At 48.2% G+C, this 21,252-nt stretch overlaps 1 protein-coding gene across 3 annotated transcripts in view; it reads right to left on the bottom strand.

Annotated features, from left to right (window-relative positions):
- Window positions 1-21,252, bottom strand: part of lyst (lysosomal trafficking regulator) — a 215,517-nt gene that overhangs the window by 27,208 nt on the left and 167,057 nt on the right. For all 3 annotated transcript variants that reach the window (XM_045702248.2, XM_045702249.2, XM_045702250.2), the window contains 10 exons: window positions 15,390-15,466; window positions 14,960-15,148; window positions 12,898-13,043; window positions 11,635-11,796; window positions 11,193-11,248; window positions 10,962-11,114; window positions 5,573-5,817; window positions 5,379-5,445; window positions 5,108-5,264; window positions 3,921-4,061 (listed from right to left, as the gene is read on the bottom strand). In XM_045702248.2, coding sequence (XP_045558204.1) covers window positions 3,921-4,061; window positions 5,108-5,264; window positions 5,379-5,445; window positions 5,573-5,817; window positions 10,962-11,114; window positions 11,193-11,248; window positions 11,635-11,796; window positions 12,898-13,043; window positions 14,960-15,148; window positions 15,390-15,466 — 1,393 coding nt within the window. The remainder of the gene's footprint in view (window positions 1-3,920; window positions 4,062-5,107; window positions 5,265-5,378; window positions 5,446-5,572; window positions 5,818-10,961; window positions 11,115-11,192; window positions 11,249-11,634; window positions 11,797-12,897; window positions 13,044-14,959; window positions 15,149-15,389; window positions 15,467-21,252) is intronic.

The following is a 21,252-nucleotide window of genomic DNA, read 5'->3' as shown; positions in this document are numbered from 1 at the left end:
CGTCTACAGTAAAACATTTCTTACTGGCAATATGGGCGTCTACTGTAAAACCTTTCTTACTGGTAATATGGGTGTCTACAGTAAAACATTTCTTACTGGCAATATGGGCGTCTACTGTAAAACATTTTTTACTGGCAATATGGGCGTCTACTGTAAAACATTTCTTACTGGCAATATGGGCGTCTACTGTAAAACATTTCTTACTGGTAATATGGGCGTCTACTGTAAAACATTTCTTACTGGTAATATGGGTGTCTACAGTAAAACATTTCTTACTGGTAATATGGGTGTCTACTGTAAAACATTTCTTACTGGTAATATGGGCATCTACTGTAAAACATTTCTTACTGGTAATATGGGCGTCTACTGTAAAACATTTCTTACTGGTAATATGGGCGTCTACTGTAAAACATTTCTTACTGGTAATATGGGCGTTTACTGTAAAACATTTCTTACTGGTAATATGGGTGTCTACAGTAAAACATTTCTTACTCGTAATATGGGCGTCTACAGTAAAACATTCTTACTGGTAATATGGGCATCTACTGTAAAACATTTCTTACTGGTAATATGGGTGTCTACTGTAAAACATTTCTTACTGGTAATATGTGGCCAACCGGCTCGATTCAAACGTGCTTCTACACCTGCATTGCTTCTACACCTGCATTGCTTGCTGTTTGGGGTTTTAGGCTGGGTTTCTGTATAGCACTTTGTGACATCAGATGATGTAAGAAGGGCTTTATAAATACATTTGATTGATTCGGTATTATGTAGCAAAATTTGAAATTGTGTTTTTACATTATATAAAAGTAGAGACTCCGAGCTAGAAAATGGTCTATCATACACTACAGTTGAGGAACAATGGGAAAGTAATTTTGCTTTGAAAGTTGATGAACTTGTAACCCCACTTTTAAGAAAAATTACACTTAAATGTTTTGGTAAACCTACTGGAGAGCTCTTCTTTGTCTACACCCATTCAGCATCGTTCACACCCTCTTAAGCTTTAGCTTGTCCTTGTTAATGCAGACAGAGAAGAGCTTCAACTTCCTAATCATAGCCTCAATTTTGTCCCGCACATTGAATATAGTTGCGGAGTCCCTGTAATCCTAGATTCAGATCATTCAGGCGAGAAAAAGTTGCCTGGTGAAAACGAGTATGCATACCCCAGTTTGGGAATACCTGCACGAAACAACCAAAGATTATGGATCAAATCAAATGTAATTTGTCACATGTGCTGAATACAACAGGTGTAGACCCTAACAGTGAAATGCTTACTTACAAGCCCTTAACCAACAATGCAGTTCAAGAAATAGAGTTAAGAAAATATTTACTAAATAAACAAAAGTGAAAAAAAATCTAAGAAATAAAAGTTACACAAGAAAAATACATAATGAGGCTATATACAGGGTATACCGTTACAGTGGCAATGTGCCAGGGGTATAGAATAGACGAGGTCATTTGTAAAGTGATTGAATGCAGTCTTATGGCTTGGGGGTAGAAGCTGTTAAGGAGCCTTTTGTACCTCGACTTTGCGCTCCGGCACTGCTTGCCGTGCGGAAGCAGAGAGAACAGACTTTGACTTGGGTGACTGGAGTCTTTGACCATTTTTGGGTCTTTCTCTGACACCGCCTAGTATATCCTGGATGGCAGGAAGCTTGGTCCCAGTAATGTACTGGGCCGTACGCACTACCCTCTGTAGCACCTTACAGATGGATGCCGAGCTGTTGCCATACCAGGCTGTGATGCAACCAGTCAGGATGCTCTCGATGGTGCAGCTGTAGAACCTTTTGAGTTGCCAAATTTTTGCCAAATCTTTTCAGTCTCCTGAGGGGGAAAAAGTGTTGTTGTGCCCTCTTCACAACTGCCGTGGTGTGTTTGGACCATGATAGTTCGTTAGTGATGTGGACACCAAGGAACTTGAAACTCTCGACCCGCTCCACTTCAGCCCTATCGATGTTAATGGGGGCCTGTCCGGCCCGCCTTTTCCTGTAGTCCACGATCAGCTCCTTTGTCTTGCTCACATTGAGGTTGTTGTCCTGGCACCACACTGCCAGTTCTCTGACCTCCTCCCTATAGGCTGTCTCATCGTTGTCAGCGATCAGGCCTACCACTGTTGTGTCGTCAGCAAACTTAATGATGGTGTTGGAGTCGTGCTTTGCCACGCAGTCGTGGGTGAACAGGTAGTACAGGAGGTGACTAAGCACTCACCCCTGAGGGGCTCCAGTGTTGAGGATCAGTGTGGCAGATGTGTTGTTGCCTACCCTTACCACCTGGTGGCAGCCTGTCCGGCAAGTCCAGGATCCAGATGCAGAGGGAGGTGTTTAGCCCAGGATCCTTAGCTTAGTGATGAGCTTTGTGGGCACTATGGTGCTGAACGCTGAGCTGTTGTCAATGAACAGCATTCTCACATAGGTGTTCCTTTTGTCCAGGTGGGAAAGGGCAGTGTGGAGTGTGATTGAGATTGCGTCATCTGTGGATCTGTTGGGGCGGTATGCAAATTGATGCTTTGCCTGTTTGATGGTTCGTCTGTGGGCATAGCGGGATTTCTTATAAGTGTCCAGATTATTGTCCCACTCCTTGAAAGCAGCAGCTCTAGCCTTTAGCTCGGTGCGGACGTTGCCTGTAATCCATGGCTTCTGGTTGGGATATGTACGTACAGTCACTGTGGGAAATATGTCGTCGATGCATTTATTGATGAAAGCCGGTGACAGGTATACTCCCCAATGCCATTGGATGAATCCCGTAACATATTCTAGTCTGTGCTAGCAAAACAGTCCTGTAGCTTAGCACCCGCATCATCTGACCACTTCTGTATTGAGCGAGTCACTGGTACTTCCTGCTTTAGTTTTTGCTTGTAAGCAGGTATATGCATCTCTGTGTGTGGAGTAAAGGTGGTCTTGAGTTTATTCCCCCTCTGGTTCCACATTTAACATGCTGGTAGAAATTAGGTAAAACATATTTAAGTTTCCCTGCATTAAAAATCCACGGCAACTAGGAGTACCGCTTCTGGATGAGTATTTTCTTGTTTGCTTATGGCCTTATACAGCTCATTGAGAGCGGTCTTAGTGCCAGAATCGGTTTGTGGTGGTAAATAGACGGCTACAAATAATATAGATGAGAACTCTCTTGGTAGATAGTGTGGTCTACAGCTTATCATGAGATACTCTACCTCAGGCGAGCAATACCTCGAGACTTCTTTAATATTAGACATCGCGCACCAACTGTTATTGACAAAGACACACACCCCCTCGTCTGATGTAGCTGCTCTGTCCTGCCGACGCACGGAACACCCAGCCAGATCTATATTATTCGTGTCGTCGTTTAGCCACGTCTCAGTGAAACATAAGATATTACAGTTTTTAATGTCCCGTTGATAGGATAGTCTTAATCGTAGATTGTCCAGTTTGTTTTCCAATGATTGCACGTTGGCCAATAATACGGAGGGTAGTGGTGGTTTACCTACTCGTCGGCGAATTCATACAAGGCACCCCACCCTCCACCCCATTTTCCTCTGTCTTTTCTTCACACAGATGACGGGGATTTGGGCCTTGTCTCAACAAAGCAGTATATCCTTCGCGTCGGACTCATTAAAAAAAATCTTCGTCCAGTTCGAGGTGAGTAATCGCTGTTCTGATGTCCAGAAGTTATTTTCGGTCATAAGAGACGGTAGCAGCAACATTATGTGAAAAAAAATAACAAAATAGCTAAGACCCCGTAAATGGCAGCCATCCCCTCCGGCACCATTATCACATTGTCCTACCCTCTCGGTTGATGAGGAACTCTGGAAGGTATAGAGGAGTTATAGACAGGTATAGAGATGTGTGTTGTCTTTCCCTCACTGTTGAAGAGGAAATCAGGGAGGTAATATAACTCTGGTTAACACTCTTTGTGTTACAGAGGTGTGTGGTCTATTATCCTACCCTCTCTGTTGACCAGGAACTCCGGGAGGTAAAAGAACTCCGGTATTAGTTCCTTGACGTCAGTCATGCTCTCGAACGAGGAGAGACGCCACGTTGTATTCATAGAGTGGAACGTCCGGTCAGGGATATCAAAGCTCTGGTCTGGAACACACACACACACACACACACACACACACACACAAACGCACACACACGCACGCACACACACGCACGCACACACACACACGCACACACACACACTAATTAAACCTGTGTTCTGATGATACAGGACCAATACAGTGTCTTTATCTTGGTGAATGAGCAGGCTTCCTTTCATTGCCTTGTGAACCACCGCTTCTGCATTCAATTACACTTCTATCAACAAAGATGAGAGGCTTCGGAGGAAGAGCATTAGAAAGACAAGAACAGAGGAAGAGAGAAACGGGACGAGAGGTAGAGAGGAAGAGAAATGGAAAAGGGGAGAAGAGGGGCGAGTCAGAGAGGAGCAGGACGAGAGGTAGAGAAATGGAAGGGGAGAAGAGGGGCGAGTCAGAGGGGGACAGAGAGAAGTTTGAGTGCAAAAAGGGGGAGAGAAAGCCTATCAGAGGAAGTCTTTGATGCATGCCAAGCAGTGGATCAGATCAGTCTTAGATCAGGATGTGGTTCTCAGAACATGGCGCTACAACAGCCTCAGGGTCATGCTAATAACACAATACAGATGGCAGTGATCAGCCTCAGGATCATGCTAATAACACAATACAGATGGCAGTGATCAGCCTCAGGTTCATGCTAATAACACAATACAGATGGCAGTGATCAGCCTAAGGATCATGCTAATAACACAATACAGATAGCAGTGATCAGCCTCAGGGTCATGCTAATAACACAATACAGATGGCAGTGATCAGCCTCAGGATCATGCTAATAACACAATACAGATAGCAGTGATCAGCCTCAGGGTCATGCTAATAACACAATACAGATGGCAGTGATCAGCCTCAGGATCATGCTAATAACACAAGTGATCAGCCTTAGGATCATGCTAATAACACAATACAGATGGCAGTGATCAGCCTCAGGATCATGATAATAACACAATACAGATGGCAGTGATCTTTTATATGCTGCTGAACGAAAATAGCTATTCTTAAAGAAGAGAGGGTTTCCGTCAGCTACATTAGAAGTACACATCTGTGTGGGTGTCTTACCCTGGTAGGCCAGGAACATCTTGGTGAATGGAGGCATGCGAACCAGGAAGTGTAGTACAGTGCCGGAGTTGGAGTAGTGAGATCCATAATGGTACGGCTGGACAGGAGGCATCGGGTCGTCATCATGTGCTCCTTTCCGATACTCCTCCTCCAGGTACTGGAAGAGGTAGAATCTCCAGTTTTATGCGACGTGTGTAACGAATACATTAGAAATACTGATCTCGTGTCCAAGGGAAGCAGTAACACAGGAAGGCTGTAGTGAGCTGTTTACCTTATAATTATCCACATAGCGATCCTCCTTCTCTTTAGACTGGACCGCTATGGGCTTGTTCAAGTTCCTGAAAACAGTCCAAAAAGGTCAAACTTCCTGTTCTCTGTTTTTCCTTTTGGTCTGTAGTACCAATTAACACGTCAGTTCGTTATAACACTGACCCTTAAGCTAACCGCGTTAGTACTGTAACTGACCTGTAGATGGAAGTGTCCCCCAGGTCCAGTGTCTCTGAGATGTAGTCCTTCAGTATGAAGGGGAAGACGGGGTACTGCATCAGGTCGTTGAAGCTTCGCCCAGAGTGTTTGTTGAGGTGCGTCAAGTACTCAAAGTTACTGATCTGCCCCGAGCCCCACAGGTGTGTTAATGCCGTAATGTTACCATACTCCAGGAGGTTGGGAAGGTCAGAGGTCAGGATGTTGTGGTACACGTCGTCACGGAACTACGGAAACAGGACATTTTTAAATCTAGTTATATTGCATGTGTAATACTTAAGCCATAACTTTTTAGCTAGCTGCAGCTCAGTATTGTGTTAATGTTATGCTAGCTGATACAATCACTTTCCACTAGTATTGCTACATGCTACAAAATGCTAGCCAGGAGATGATATACTGAACAAAAACATAAATGCAACAATTTAATTACATTTAGTGAGTTACAGTTCATAAAGAAATCAGTCAAATTAAATAAATTCATTAGGACGTAATCTATGGATTAGAACATGACTGGGAATACAGATATACAGTTGAAGTCGGAAGTTTACATACACCTTAGCCAAATACATTTAAACTCAGTTTTTCACATTTCCTGATATTTAATCCGAGTACAAATTCCCTGTTTTAGGTCAGTTAGGATCACCGTTTGTTTTAAGAATGTGAAATGTCAGAATAATAGTAGAGAGAATGATTTATTTAAGCTTTTATTTATTTCATCACATTCCCAGTGGGTCAAAAGTTTACATACACTCAATTAGTATTTGGTAGCATTGCCTTTAAATTGTTTAACTTGGGTCAAACATTTCTGGTAGCCTTCCACAAGCTTCACACAATAAGTTGGGTGAATTTTGGCCCACTCCTCCTGACAGAGCTGGTGTAACGGAGTCAGGTTTGTAGGGCTCCTTGCTCGCATACACTTTTTCAGTTCTGCCCACAAATTTTCTATAGAATTGAAGTCAGGGCTTTGTGATGGCCACTCCAATACCTTGAATTTGTTGTCCTTAAGCCATTTTGCCACAATTTTGGAAGTATGACAATACTTCCAAAATTGTGGCAAAATGGCTTAAGGACAACATTTACGACCAAGCTTTAACTTTCTGACTGATGTCTTGAGATGTTGCTTCAATATATCCACATAATTTTCCTACCTCATGATGCCATCTATTTTGTGAAGTGCACCAGTCCCTCCTGCAGCAAAGCACCCCCACAACATGATGCTGCCACCCCGCTGCTTCACGGTTGGGATGGTGTTCTCCAGCTTGCAAGCCTCCACCTTTTTCCTCCAAACATAACAATAGTCATTATGGCCAAACAGTTCTATTTTTGTTTCATCAGACCAGTGGACATTTCTCCAAAAAGTATGATCTTTGTTCCCATGTGCAGTTGCAAATCGTAGTCTGGCTTTTTTTATGGTGGTTTTGGAGCAGTGACTTCTTACTTGCAGAGCGGCCTTTCAGGTTATGTCAATATAGGACTCGTTTTACTGTGGATATAGATACTTTTGTACCCGTTTCCTCCAGCATCTTCACAATGTTCTTTGCTGTTGTTCTGGGATTGATTTGCACTTTTCGCACCAAAGTACATTCATCTCTAGGAGACAGAACACGTCTCCTTCCTGAGCGCTATGACGGCTGCGTGGTCCCATGGTGTTCATACTTGTGTACTATTGTTTGTACAGATGAACGTGGTACCTTCAGGTGTTTGAAATTGCTCCAAGGATGAACCAGACTTGTGGAGGTCTACAATTTTTGTCTGAGGTCTTGGCTGATTTCTTTTGATTTTCCCATGATGTCAAGCAAAGAGGCACTGAGTTTGAAGGTAGGCCTTGAAATACATCCACAGGTACACCTCCAATTGACTCAAATGATGTCAATTAGCCTATCAGAAGCTTCTAAAGCTATGACATCATTTTCTGGAATTTTCCAAGCTGTTTAAATGCACAGTCAACTTAGTGTATGTAAACTTCTGACCCAATGGAATTGTGATACAGTGAATTTGTAAGTGAAATAATCTGTCTGTAAACAATTGTTGGAAAAAGTACTTGTGTCATGCACGAAGTAGATGTCCTAACAGACTTGTCACAAAACTATAGTTTGTTAACAATACATTTGTGGAGTGGTTGAAAAACGTGTTTTAATGACTCCAACATAAGTGTATGTAAACTTCTGACTTCAACTGTAGATCTGTTGTTTGCAGATACCACAACAACAACAAAAAAGTGGGCCTCAGGATCTCGTCACGGTACTTTTATGCATTCAAATCGCCATCGGTAAAATGCAATTGTGTTCATTGTCTGTAGCTTATGCCTGCCCATACCATAACCCCACCACCACCATGGGGCACTCTGTTCACAACATTGACGTCAGCAAATCGCTCGCCCACACGACTTCATACACACGGTTGTGAGGCCGGTTCGACGTACTGCCAAATTCTCTAAAACGACGTTGGAGGAGGCTTATGGTAGAGAAATGAGCATTAAATTATCTGGCAACAGCTCTGGTGGACATTCCTGCAGTCAGCACGCCAATTGTATTCTCCCTCAAAACTTGAGACATCTGTGGCATTGTTTTTTGTGACAAAACTGAAGATGTTAGAGTTGCCTTTTATTTTGCCCCTGTGTAATGATCATGCTGTTTAATCAGCTTCTTGATATGCCACACCTGTCAGGTGGATGGATTATCTTGGCAAAGGAGAAATGCTCACTAACAGGGATGTAAACACATTTTTGCACAACATTTTAGAGAAATAAGCTTTTTGTACGTATGGAACATTTCTGGGATCTTTTATTTCAGCTCATGAAACATGGGACCAACACTTTACATGTTGCGTTTTATATTTTTGTTTAGTAAAAATAACTGTCTAAAGAACAAAGACAAATCTACAAAAGAGGGGGAGATGCTGAACTATTAACCCTGGTGTGGAAGGCTTACAGGAGATCCTGTGCTCTTTAGGGTACCCTACCTTGGTGGTGTGGAAGGCTTGCAGGAGATCCTGTGCTCTTTAGTGTACCCTACCTTGGTGGTGTGGAAGGTTAGCAGGAGATCCTGTGCTCTTTAGTGTACCCTACCTTGGTGGTGTGGAAGGTTAGCAGGAGATCCTGTGCTCTTTAGTTCTACCCTACCTTGGTGGTGTGGAAGGTTAGCAGGAGATCCTGTGCTCTTTAGTTCCACCCTACCTTGGTGGTGTGGAAGGTTAGCAGGAGATCCTGTGCTCTTTAGTCTACCCTACCTTGGTGGTGTGGAAGTTTAGCACGAGATCCTGTGCTCTTTAGTTCTACCCTACCTTGGTGGTGTGGAAGGTTTGCAGGGGATCCTGTGCTCTTTAGTCTACTCTACCTTGGTGGTGTGGAAGGTTAGCACGAGATCCTGTGCTCTTTAGTTCAACCCTACCTTGGTGGTGTGGAAGGTTTGCAGGGGATCCTGTGCTCTTTAGTCTACCCTACCTTGGTGGTGTGGAAGGTTAGCACGAGATCCTGTGCTCTTTAGTTCATCCCTACCTTGGTGGTGTGGAAGGTTAGCAGGATATCCTGTGCTCTTTAGTTCTACCCTGCCTTGGTGGTGTGGAAGGTTAGCAGGAGATCCTGTGCTCTTTAGTCTACCCTACCTTGGTGGTGTGGAAGGTTAGCAGGAGATCCTGTGCTCTTTAGTTCTACCCTACCTTGGTGGTGTGGAAGGTTAGCAGGAGATCCTGTGCTCTTTAGTTCTACCCTACCTTGGTGGTGTGGAAGGTTAGCAGGAGATCCTGTGCTCTTTAGTCTACCCTACCTTGGTGGTGTGGAAGTTTAGCACGAGATCCTGTGCTCTTTAGTTCTACCCTACCTTGGTGGTGTGGAAGGTTTGCAGGGGATCCTGTGCTCTTTAGTCTACTCTACCTTGGTGGTGTGGAAGGTTAGCACGAGATCCTGTGCTCTTTAGTTCAACCCTACCTTGGTGGTGTGGAAGGTTTGCAGGGGATCCTGTGCTCTTTAGTCCACCCTACCTTGGTGGTGTGGAAGGTTAGCACGAGATCCTGTGCTCTTTAGTTCATCCCTACCTTGGTGGTGTGGAAGGTTAGCAGGATATCCTGTGCTCTTTAGTTCTACCCTGCCTTGGTGGTGTGGAAGTTTAGCAGGAGATCCTGTGCTCTTTAGTCTACCCTACCTTGGTGGTGTGGAAGGTTAGCAGGAGATCCTGTGCTCTTTAGTTCTACCCTACCTTGGTGGTGTGGAAGGTTAGCAGGAGATCCTGTGCTCTTTAGTTCTACCCTACCTTGGTGGTGTGGAAGGTTAGCAGGAGATCCTGTGCTCTTTAGTCTACCCTACCTTGGTGGTGTGGAAGTTTAGCACGAGATCCTGTGCTCTTTAGTTCTACCCTACCTTGGTGGTGTGGAAGGTTTGCAGGGGATCCTGTGCTCTTTAGTCTACTCTACCTTGGTGGTGTGGAAGGTTAGCACGAGATCCTGTGCTCTTTAGTTCAACCCTACCTTGGTGGTGTGGAAGGTTAGCAGGGGATCCTGTGCTCTTTAGTCTACCCTACCTTGGTGGTGTGGAAGGTTAGCACGAGATCCTGTGCTCTTTAGTTCATCCCTACCTTGGTGGTGTGGAAGGTTAGCAGGATATCCTGTGCTCTTTAGTTCTACCCTGCCTTGGTGGTGTGGAAGGTTAGCAGGAGATCCTGTGCTCTTTAGTCTACCCTACCTTGGTGGTGTGGAAGCTTAGCAGGAGATCCTGTGCTCTTTAGTTCCACCCTACCTTGGTGGTGTGGAAGGTTAGCAGGAGATCATGTGCTCTTTAGTTCTACCCTACCTTGGTGGTGTGGAAGGTTAGCAGGTAGCAGGAGATCCTGTGCTCTTTAGTTCCACCCTACCTTGGTGGTGTGGAAGGTTAGCAGGTAGCAGGAGATCATGTGCTCTTTAGTTCTACCCTACCTTGGTGGTGTGGAAGGTTAGCAGGTAGCAGGAGATCCTGTGCTCTTTAGTTCCACCCTACCTTGGTGGTGTGGAAGGTTAGCAGGTAGAAGGAGATCATGTGCTCTTTAGTTCCACCCTACCTTGGTGGTGTGGAATGTTAGCAGGAGATCATGTGCTCTTTAGTTCTACCCTACCTTGGTGGTGTGGAAGGTTAGCAGGTAGAAGGAGATCATGTGCTCTTTAGTTCCACCCTACCTTGGTGGTGTGGAAGGTTAGCAGGAGATCATGTGCTCTTTAGTTCTACCCTACCTTGGTGGTGTGGAAGGTTAGCAGGTAGCAGGAGATCCTGTGCTCTTTAGTTCCACCCTACCTTGGTGGTGTGGAAGGTTAGCAGGAGATCATGTGCTCTTTAGTTCTACCCTACCTTGGTGGTGTGGAAGGTTAGCAGGTAGCAGGAGATCCTGTGCTCTTTAGTCAACCCTACCTTGGTGGTGTGGAAGGCCAGCAGGAGAGTCCGTCCGTTGGTGAGGAAGATCTCCACAGCATTGTCTCTGAGCTGCCACCACCTCTTATGGACCTCCTTTATCTCCTCATAGGTCCAGGAGAATGACGCTGCCTCCGTCTCTCCGTGGACACTCTGTCACAACACACACAGTGAGTAGCCAGACAACAACGTCTCTGTTCTAAAATGTGCAGGCGTAGAGAAAAGGGTTACCTGGTTGTCATGGGCGTCAGCTGCGTTATCTTCCACAAAGTACATCCCAGACTTCCCTGTGAACGCAGAGGGTCAAAAGGTCACTGTGTGAGTAGAATACACACCAGTAAATAGAGCCTTAGGCAGCATCAACGGGACCTCGTCCAGAATAAACTCACTGGACAATAAAGCAAGTGGTGGTGGTGTGTGTGGAGGAGGTGGTGGAGGAGGTGATGGTGGAGGTGGTGGTAGGTGTGGAGGAGGTGGTGGTGGAGGTGGTGGTGTGTGTGGAGGAGGTGGAAGTGGTGAAGGAGGTGAGGAGATGGAGGAGGTGGTGGTGTGTGTGGAGGAGGTGGTGGTGGAGGAGGAGGTGGAGGATGTGGAGGTGGAGGAGGTGGTGTGTGTGGAGGAGGTGGAGGTGGTGGTGTGTGTGGAGGTGGTGGAGGTGTTTGTGGTCTCTTACCCAGCAGCAACTCTCCGGAGGTCTCTCTAGAGGGAGCAACACTGATGCAGCGTCTGGTGAATCTGATTGGTTCGCTGGTGGCCTTGTCTTTCACCGTGGAAGAGAAGGAGGAGTGGGTCTTATCCTCAAACAGGAAGGACAGTGGAGCCCGTGCTGCTGGGTCTGAAAGGAGAGACAGACAGAGCCAGACAGGGTCAGACAGACAGGGACAGACAGACAGGGACAGACAGACAGGGACAGACAGGGTCAGACAGGGTCAGACAGGGTCAGACAGACAGGGTCAGACAGACAGGGACAGACAGACAGGGTCAGACAGACAGGGACAGACAGACAGGGTCAGACAGACAGGGTCAGACAGACAGGGTCAGACAGACAGGGTCAGACAGGGACAGACAGGGACAGACAGGGTCAGACAGGGACAGACAGGGACAGACAGGGACAGACAGGGTCAGACAGACAGGGTCAGACAGACAGGGTCAGACAGACAGGGTCAATACGCTGGATTCAATCATAGTGGGTTTCCAGATAATGCTTTCATAAGCGAAAATTAAGAAAAAAATGAAGCTGTTAGAATGACATCCCTAGTGGTGCTGAAGATCAGACTGACTAATCTTTATCATTATTATATTTAAAATATATATGTCTGGCTTGTTGGGGTTGGTGAGGGTTAGGGGTTATGGGTTAGGGTCAGCGTACCGTCTTGGCTTGCGTCGGTCTTTGGACAGGTACTTGTTGGGGTTGGTGAGGGTTAGGGGTTATGGGTTAGGGTCAGCGTACCGTCTTGGCTTGCGTCGGCCTTTGGACAGGTACTTGTTGGGGTTGGTGAGGGTTAGGGGTTATGGGTTAGGGTCAGCGTACCGTCTTGGCTTGCGTCGGTCTTTGGACAGGTACTTGTTGAGGTTGGTGAGGGTTAGGTGTTATGGGTTAGGGTCAGCGTACCGTCTTGGCTTGCGTCGGCCTTTGGACAGGTACTTGTTGGGGTTGGTGAGGGTTAGGTGTTATGGGTTAGGGTCAGCGTACCGTCTTGGCTTGCGTCGGTCTTTGGACAGGTACTTGTTGGGGTTGGTGAGGGTTAGGGGTTATGGGTTAGGGTCAGCGTACCGTCTTGGCTTGCGTCGGTCTTTGGACAGGTACTTGTTGGGGTTGGTGAGGGTTAGGGGTTATGGGTTAGGGTCAGCGTACCGTCTTGGCTTGCGTCGGTCTTTGGACAGGTACTTGTTGGGGTTGGTGAGGGTTAGGGGTTATGGGTTAGGGTCAGCGTACCGTCTGGCTTGCGTCGGTCTTTGAGCAGGTACTTGTTGGGAATGGTGAGGTAACACCTCTGCAGCCGTCTTCTCTCCCTGTTGGGTCCCTCTGTAGGGTCCAGCTGCCAGGAGGTAGGGTACGACGTCTGGTCATACCACACAGCACTGAAATACACAGGAAATAGTATCAGCAATAAGTCATTCTATTATAAACTGGTTCCCAACATTACTAGAACAGTAAACAAGTCATTCTATTATAAACTATTAAACCGGTTACCAACATTACTAGAACAGTAAACAAGTCATTCTATTATAAACTGGTTACCAACATGATTAGAACAGTAAACAAGTCATTCTATTATAAACTGGTTACCAACATTACTAGAACAGTAAACAAGTCATTCTATTATAAACTATTATAAACTGGTTACCAACATTACTAGAACAGTAAATAAGTAATTCTATTATAAACTATTATAAATTGGTTACCAACATTACTAGAACAGTAAACAAGTCATTCTACTACAAACTGGTCCCCAACATTATTAGAACAGTAAAAATAAATGTTTTGGCATACCCGTGGTATACCATAGCTGTCAGACAATCAGCATTCAGGGCTTGAACCACCCAGTTGATAATGTCTGATACACTACGGCTTTCAGCCAATCAGCATACAGGACCCAAATTGCCTGGTTTATAATGTAACATAGCATATCTCAACGTAGCATAGCTCAACGTAGCATATCTCAACGTAGCATAGCTCAACGTAGCATAGCTCAACGTAGCATAGCTCAACGTAGCATATCCCTAACCCTCACGGATATTGCTGTGTTTTACTCAATGGGAGACTCCCAGTACTTACCGGTCCTGTATGAGTTGTTCAGAGTAACTCTCCTCCCCAGTACTCACCGGTCCTGTATGAGTTGTTCAGAGTAACTCTCCGCCCCAGGACTCACCGGTCCTGTATGAGTTGTTCAGTGTAACTCCCCTCCCCAGTACTCACCAGTCCTGTATGAGTTGTTCAGAGTAACACGCCTCCCCAGTACTCACCGGTCCTGTATGAGTTGTTCAGTGTAACTCACCTCCCCAGTACTCACCGGTCATGTATGAGTTGTTCAGTGCAACTCCCCTCCCCAGTACTCACCGGTCCTGTATGAGTTGTTCAGTGCAACTACCCTCCCCAGTACTCACCGGTCCTGTATGAGTTGTTCAGTGTAACTCCCCTCCCCAGTATTCACCGGTCCTGTATGAGTTGTTCAGTGCAACTACCCTCCCCAGTACTCACCGGTCCTGTATGAGTTGTTCAGTGCAACCCCCCCCCTCCCCCAGTACTCACCGGTCCTGTATGAGTTGTTCAGTGCAACTCACCGGTCGTGTGTGAGTTGTTCAGTGTAACTCCCCTCCCCCCAGTACTCACCGGTCCTGTATGAGTTGTTCAGTGCAACTCCCCCCTTCCCCAGTACTCACCGGTCGTGTATGAGTTGTTCAGTGTAACTCCCCTCCCCAGTACTCACCGGTTGTGTGTGAGTTGTTCAGTGTAACTCCCCTCCCCAGTACTCACCGGTTGTGTGTGAGTTGTTCAGTGTTACCCCCCCAGTACTCACCGGTACTGTATGAGTTGTTCAGTGTAACTCCCCTCCCCAGTACTCACCGGTTGTGTGTGAGTTGTTCAGTGTTACCCCCCCAGTACTCACCGGTACTGTATGAGTTGTTCAGTGCAACTCCCCCCTCCCCCAGTACTCACCGGTCGTGTATGAGTTGTTCAGTGCAACTCTCCCCTCCCCCAGTATTCACCGGTCCTGTATGAGTTGTTCAGTGCAACTCCCCCCTCCCCCAGTACTCACCGGTCCTGTATGAGTTGTTCAGTGTAACACCCCTCCCCAGTACTCACCGGTCGTGTGTGAGTTGTTCAGTGTAACCCCCCCAGTACTCACCGGTCCTGTATGAGTTGTTCAGTGCAACTCCCCTCCCCAGTACTCACCAGTCCTGTATGAGTTGTTCAGTGCAACTCCCCCCTCCCCCAGTACTCACCGGTCCTGTATGAGTTGTTCAGTGTAACTCCCGCCTCCCCCAGTACTCACCGGTCGTGAGTGAGTTGTTGCACCAGTTCCTGCCAGTGTCTTGAGGCGCTGAGGTCTATCTTGTAGAGTCCTCTGATGTGCTGGATCACTTTCTTCCTCTCCATACCCTGTCTCAGTGACACATTCTGGGTGATGTCGGCTGCGATCTTAGAGATGTCCTTGGACTTACCGTCCAGACGCTGGATCAGACTGGAGAAAGGAGAGAGACGGACATTACATTGGTTTAAAACATTGTCGGTTAGAATTCTTGCCTCTTGCCTTCTGAATTCCTCTCAAAGTACATTGGAGCTGAATATCCATTTCAATGTCCCTCTCTCTGACCTCCTCCAATGAGCTTTGAGAGGAATAGAGGGAACAAGTATGGGGAAAGCAAGGATTTGACTGGTAGTAAGACAAGGCTCTGGAGTTTAACGAACCAATCATGCTTCACCTTTTCTGTGTGTTGGAAATTTTCTTCTCCCAGGCCAGTTTACTGCTCTTCTCATCCGCCTCGTACTTCAACTGTTCCTGTGAGATGAAACGGGACATGAATGAGACGTGTGAGATGAAATGGGACAGGGCAAGGACGTGTGAGATGAAACGGGACAGGGCTGGGACAGGGCTGGGACGTGTGCGATGAAACGGGACAGGGCTGGGATGGGACAGGGCTGGGACGTGTGAAATGAAACGGGACCGGGCTGGGGCGGGACCGGGCTGGGACATGTAAATTGAACCGGGACCGGGCTGGGACGGGACAGGGCTGGGACATGTGCAATGAAATGGGACCGGGCTGGGACGGGACAGGGACGTGTGCAATGAAATGGGACCGGGCTGGGACGGGACAGGGACGTGTGAAATGAAACGGGACCGGGCTGGGACGGGACCGGGCTGGGACGTGTGAGATGAAACGGGACCGGGCTGGGTCGTGAAGGTGAAATGGGACAGGGCTGGGACGGGACAGGTGACACGGGACAGGGCTGGGACGGGACAGGGCTGGGACGTGTGCGATGGGACGGGACAGGGCTGGGACGTGTGCGATGAAACGGGACAGGGCTAGGACGTGTGAGATGAAACGGGACCGGGTTGGGTCGGGACAGGGCTGGGTCGTGTGAAATGGGACAGGGCTGGGACGGGACGTGTGAAATGAAACGGGACCGGGCTGGGACGTGACAGGTAAAACGGGACAGGGCTGGGACGGGACAGGGCTGGGACGTGTGCGCTGAAACGGGACAGGGACATGTGCAATGAAACGGGACAGGGTATGTGCGATAGGACGGGACAGGGCTGTGAGTGTGAGATGAAATGGGACAGGGCTAGAACGGGACAGGGCTGGGACGTGTGCGATGAAACGGGACAGGGCTGGGACGTGACAGGGCTGGGACGGGACAGGGCTAGGACGTGTACGATGAAACGGGACAGGGCTGGGACGTGTGAGATGAAACGGGACCGGGTTGGGTCGGGACAGGGCTGGGACGTGTGAAATGAAATGGGACCGGGCTGGGACGGGACCGGGCTGGGACGTGTACGATGAAACGGGACCGGGCTGGGTCGGGACAGGGCTGGGACGTGTGAAATGAAACGGGACCAGGCTGGGACGGGACCGGGCTGGGACGTGTGAGATGAAATGGGACCGGGCTGGAACGGGACCGGGCTGGGACATGTAAGATGAAATGGGACCGGGCTGGGACGGGACCGGGCTGGGACATGTAAGATGAACCGGGACTGGGCTGGGACGGGACAGGGCTGGGACATGTCAGATGAAACGGGACCGGGCTGGGACGGGTGAAATGAAACGGGACCGGGCTGGGACGTGTGAGATAAAACGGGACCGGGCTGGGACGGGACAGGGCTGGGACGTGTGAAATGAAATGGGACCGGGCTGCGACGGGACAGGGCTGGGACGTGTGAAATGAAATGGGACCGGGCTGGGACGGGACGTGTGAAATGAAACGGGACCGGGCTGGGACGTGACAGGTAAAACGGGACAGGGCTGGGGGGGGACAGGGCTGGGACGTGTGCGATGAAACGGGACAGGGACGTGTGCGATGGGACGGGACAGGGCTGGGCGTGTGAGATGAAATGGGACAGGGCTAGAACGGGACAGGGCTGGGACGTGTGAGATGAAACGGGACCGGGCTGGGACGTGTGCGATGAAACGGGACAGGGCTGGGACGTGTGCGATGAAACGGGACAGGGCTGGGACGTGACAGGCGAAACGGGACAGGGCTGGGACGGGACAGGGCTAGGACGTGTACGATGAAACGGGACAGGGCTGGGACGTGTGAGATGAAACGGGACCGGGTTGGGTCGGGACAGGGCTGGGACGTGTGAAATGAAACGGGACCGGGCTGGGACGTGACAGGTAAAACGGGACAGGGCTGGGACGGGACAGGGCTGGGACGTGTGCGATGAAACGGGACAGGGACGTGTGCGATGGGACGGTACAGGGCTGGGAGTGTGAGATGAAATGGGACAGGGCTAGAACGGGACAGGGCTGGGACGTGTGAGATGAAACGGGACAGGGCTGGGACGTGTGCGATGAAACGGGACAGGGCTGGGACGGGACAGGGCTAGGACGTGTACGATGAAACGGGACATGGCTGGGACGTGTGAGATGAAACGGGACCGGGTTGGGTCGGGACAGGGCTGGGACGTGTGAAATGAAATGGGACCGGGCTGGGACGGGACCGGGCTGGGACGTGTACGATGAAACGGGACCGGGCTGGGTCGGGACAGGGCTGGGAGTGTGAAATGAAACGGGACCAGGCTGGGACGGGACCGGGCTGGGACGTGTGAGATGAAACGGGACCGGGCTGGGACATGTAAGATGAACCGGGACTGGGCTGGGACGGGACAGGGCTGGGACATGTGAGATGAAACGGGACCGGGCTGGGACGGGTGAAATGAAACGGGACCGGGCTGGGACGTGTGAGATGAAACGGGACTGGGACGGGACCGGGCTGGGACGTGTGAGATGAAACGGGACCGGGCTGGGCCGGGACAGGGCTGGGACGTGTGAAATGAAACGGGACCGGGCTGGGACGGGACAGGGCTGGGATGTGTGAAATGAAACGGGACCGGGCTGGGACGGGACAAGGCTGGGACGTGTGCGATGAAACGGGACAGGGCTGGGACGGGACAGGGCTGGGACGTGTGCGATGAAACGGGACAGGGCTGGGACGGGACAGGGCTGGGACGTGTGAGATGAAACGGGACAGGGCTGGGACGTGTGAGATTAAACGGGACAGGGCTGGGACTAACCCAGGACTCATCAAGACAGTTCTAGGTCCAGAGTTGAACCCTAACCGTTGGCCAGACCGGCTAGCGATGTTTTTGTTTTATTTATATTTATTTATTTCACCTTTATTTAACCAGGTAGGCTAGTTGAGAACAAGTTCTCATTTACAATTGCGACCTGGCCAAGATAAAGCATAGCAATTCGACACAAACAACAACACAGAGTTACACATGGAGTAAAACAAACATACAGTCAATAATACAGTAGAAAAATAAGTCTATATACAATGTGAGCAAATGAGGCGAGATAAGGGCAAAAAAAGACCATGGTGGCAAAGTAAATACAATGTAGCAAGTAAAACACTGGAATGGTAGATTTGTAGAGGAAGAAAGTGCAAAGTAGAAATAATGGCGTGCAAAGCAGAAAAATAAATAAATACAGTAGGGGAAGATGCAGTGATATGTAAGCTGCTCTGACAGCTGGTGCTTAAAGCTAGTGAGGGAGATAAGTGTTTCCAGTTTCAGAGATTTTTGTAGTTCGTTCCAGTCATTGGCAGCAGTTATAGGGTCAGGGTAAGGTCAGTGATGTTATAGGGTAAGGGTAAGGTCAGTGATGTTACAGGGTAAGGTCAGTGATGTTACAGGGTCAGGGTAAGGTCAGTGATGTTACAGGGTAAGGTCAGTGATGTTACAGGGTAAGGTCAGTGATGTTACAGGGTAAGGTCAGTGATGTTACAGGGTAAGGTCAGTGATGTTACAGGGTAAGGTCAGTGATGTTACAGGGTAAGGTCAGTGATGTTACAGGGTAAGGTCAGTGATGTTACAGGGTCAGGGTAAGGTCAGTGATGTTTTAGGGTCAGGGTAAGGTCAGTGATGTTATAGGGTAAGGGTAAGGTCAGTGATGTTATAGGGTAAGGTCAGTGATGTTACAGGGTCAGGGTAAGGTCAGTGATGTTACAGGGTAAGGGTAAGGTCAGTGATGTTACAGGGTCAGGGTAAGGTCAGTGATGTTACAGGGTAAGGTCAGTGATGTTACAGGGTAAGGTCAGTGATGTTACAGGGTAAGGTCAGTGATGTTACAGGGTAAGGTCAGTGATGTTACAGGGTCAGGGTAAGATCAGTGATGTTTTAGGGTCAGGGTAAGGTCAGTGATGTTACAGGGTCAGGGTAAGGTCAGTGATGTTACAGGGTAAGGTCAGTGATGTTACAGGGTAAGGGTAAGGTCAGTGATGTTACAGGGTAAGGTCAGTGATGTTACAGGGTCAGGGTAAGGTCAGTGATGTTACAGGGTAAGGTCAGTGATGTTACAGGGTCAGGGTCAGTGATGTTATAGGGTAAGGTCAGAGATGTTACAGGGTCAGGGTAAGGTCAGTGATGTTACAGGGTAAGGGTAAGGTCAGTGATGTTACAGGGTAAGGTCAGTGATGTTACAGGGTCAGGGTAAGGTCAGTGATGTTACAGGGTCAGGGTAAGGTCAGTGATGTTATAGGGTAAGGGTAAGGTCAGTGATGTTACAGGGTCAGGGTAAGGTCAGTGATGTTACAGGGTAAGGTCAGTGATGTTACAGGGTCAGGGTAAGGTCAGTGATGTTACAGGGTCAGGGTAAGGTCAGTGATGTCATAGGGTCAGGGTCAGTGATGTTATAGGGTAAGGTCAGTGATGTTACAGGGTCAGGGTAAGGTCAGTGATGTTACAGGGTAAGGTCAGTGATGTTACAGGGTAAGGTCAGTGATGTTACAGGGTCAGGGTAAGGTCAGTGATGTTATAGGGTAAGGGTAAGGTCTGTGATGTTACAGGGTAAGGTCAGTGATGTTATAGGGTAAGGTTAGTGATGTTACAGGGTCAGGGTAAGGTCAGTGATGTTATAGGGTAAGGGTAAGGTCAGTGATGTTACAGGGTAAGGTCAGTGATGTTATAGGGTAAGGTTAGTGATGTTACAGGGTCAGGGTAAGGTCAGTGATGTTATAGGGTAAGGGTAAGGTCAGTGATGTTACAGGGTAAGGTCAGTGATGTTACAGGGTCAGGGTAAGGTCAGTGATGTTACAGGGTAAGGTCAGTGATGTTACAGGGTCAGGTCAGTGATGTTACAGGGTCAGGTCAGTGATGTTAAAGGGTCAGGGTAAGGTCAGTGATGTTATAGGGTCAGGTCAGTGATGTTATAGGGTCATGGTCAGGTCAGTGATGTTATAGGGTCATGGTCAGGTCAGTGATGTTATAGGGTCAGGTCAGTGATGTTATAGGGTCAGGTCAGTGATGTTATAGGGTCAGGTCAGTGATGTTATAGGGTCAGGGTCTGGTCAGTGATGTTACAGGGTCAGGTCAGTGATGTTACAGGGTCAGGTCAGTGATGTTACAGGGTTTGGTCAGTGATGTTACAGGGTAAGGTCAGTGATGTTACAGGGTCAAGTCAGTGATGTTACAGGGTCAGGTCAGTGATGTTATAGGGTCAGGTCAGTGATGTTATAGGGTCAGGTCAGTGATGTTATAGGGTCAGGGTAAATTAGGAACACCTGTTCTGAGGAACGCCCACAGAACAGCCTCAGTTCGTTGGAGTGTTCCACAGGGATGCTGGCCCATGTTGACTCAAACGCTTCCCACAGTTGTGTCCAGTTGGCTGGATGTCCTTTGAGTGTTGGAGCATTCTTGATACACACAGGAAACTGTTGAGCCCTAATCCATTCTTGATACACACAGGAAACTGTTGAGCCCTAATCCATTATTGATACAGGAAATGGTTGAGCCCTAATCCATTCTTGATACAGGAAACGGTTGAGCCCTAATCCATTCTTGATACAGGAAACTGTTGAGCCCTAACCCATTCTTGATACAGGAAACTGTTGAGCCCTAATCCATTCTTGATACACACAGGAAACTGTTGAGCCCTAATCCATTCTTGATACAGGAAACTGTTGAGCCCTAATCCATTCTCTATACAGGAAACATTTGAGCCCTAATCCATTCTTGATACACACAGTAAACTGTTGAGCCCTAATCCATTATTGATACAGGAAATGGTTGAGCCCTAATCCATTCTTGATACAGGAAACGGTTGAGCCCTAATCCATTCTTGATACAGG

This window comes from Salmo salar, chromosome 19 (genome assembly GCF_965601325.2).
Source record: "Salmo salar chromosome 19, fSalSal1, whole genome shotgun sequence".
Taxonomy (NCBI): Eukaryota; Metazoa; Chordata; class Actinopteri; order Salmoniformes; family Salmonidae; genus Salmo; species Salmo salar.
The sequence above is the reverse complement of the archived record's forward strand: the minus strand, read 5'-3'. Positions and strand labels throughout refer to the sequence as shown.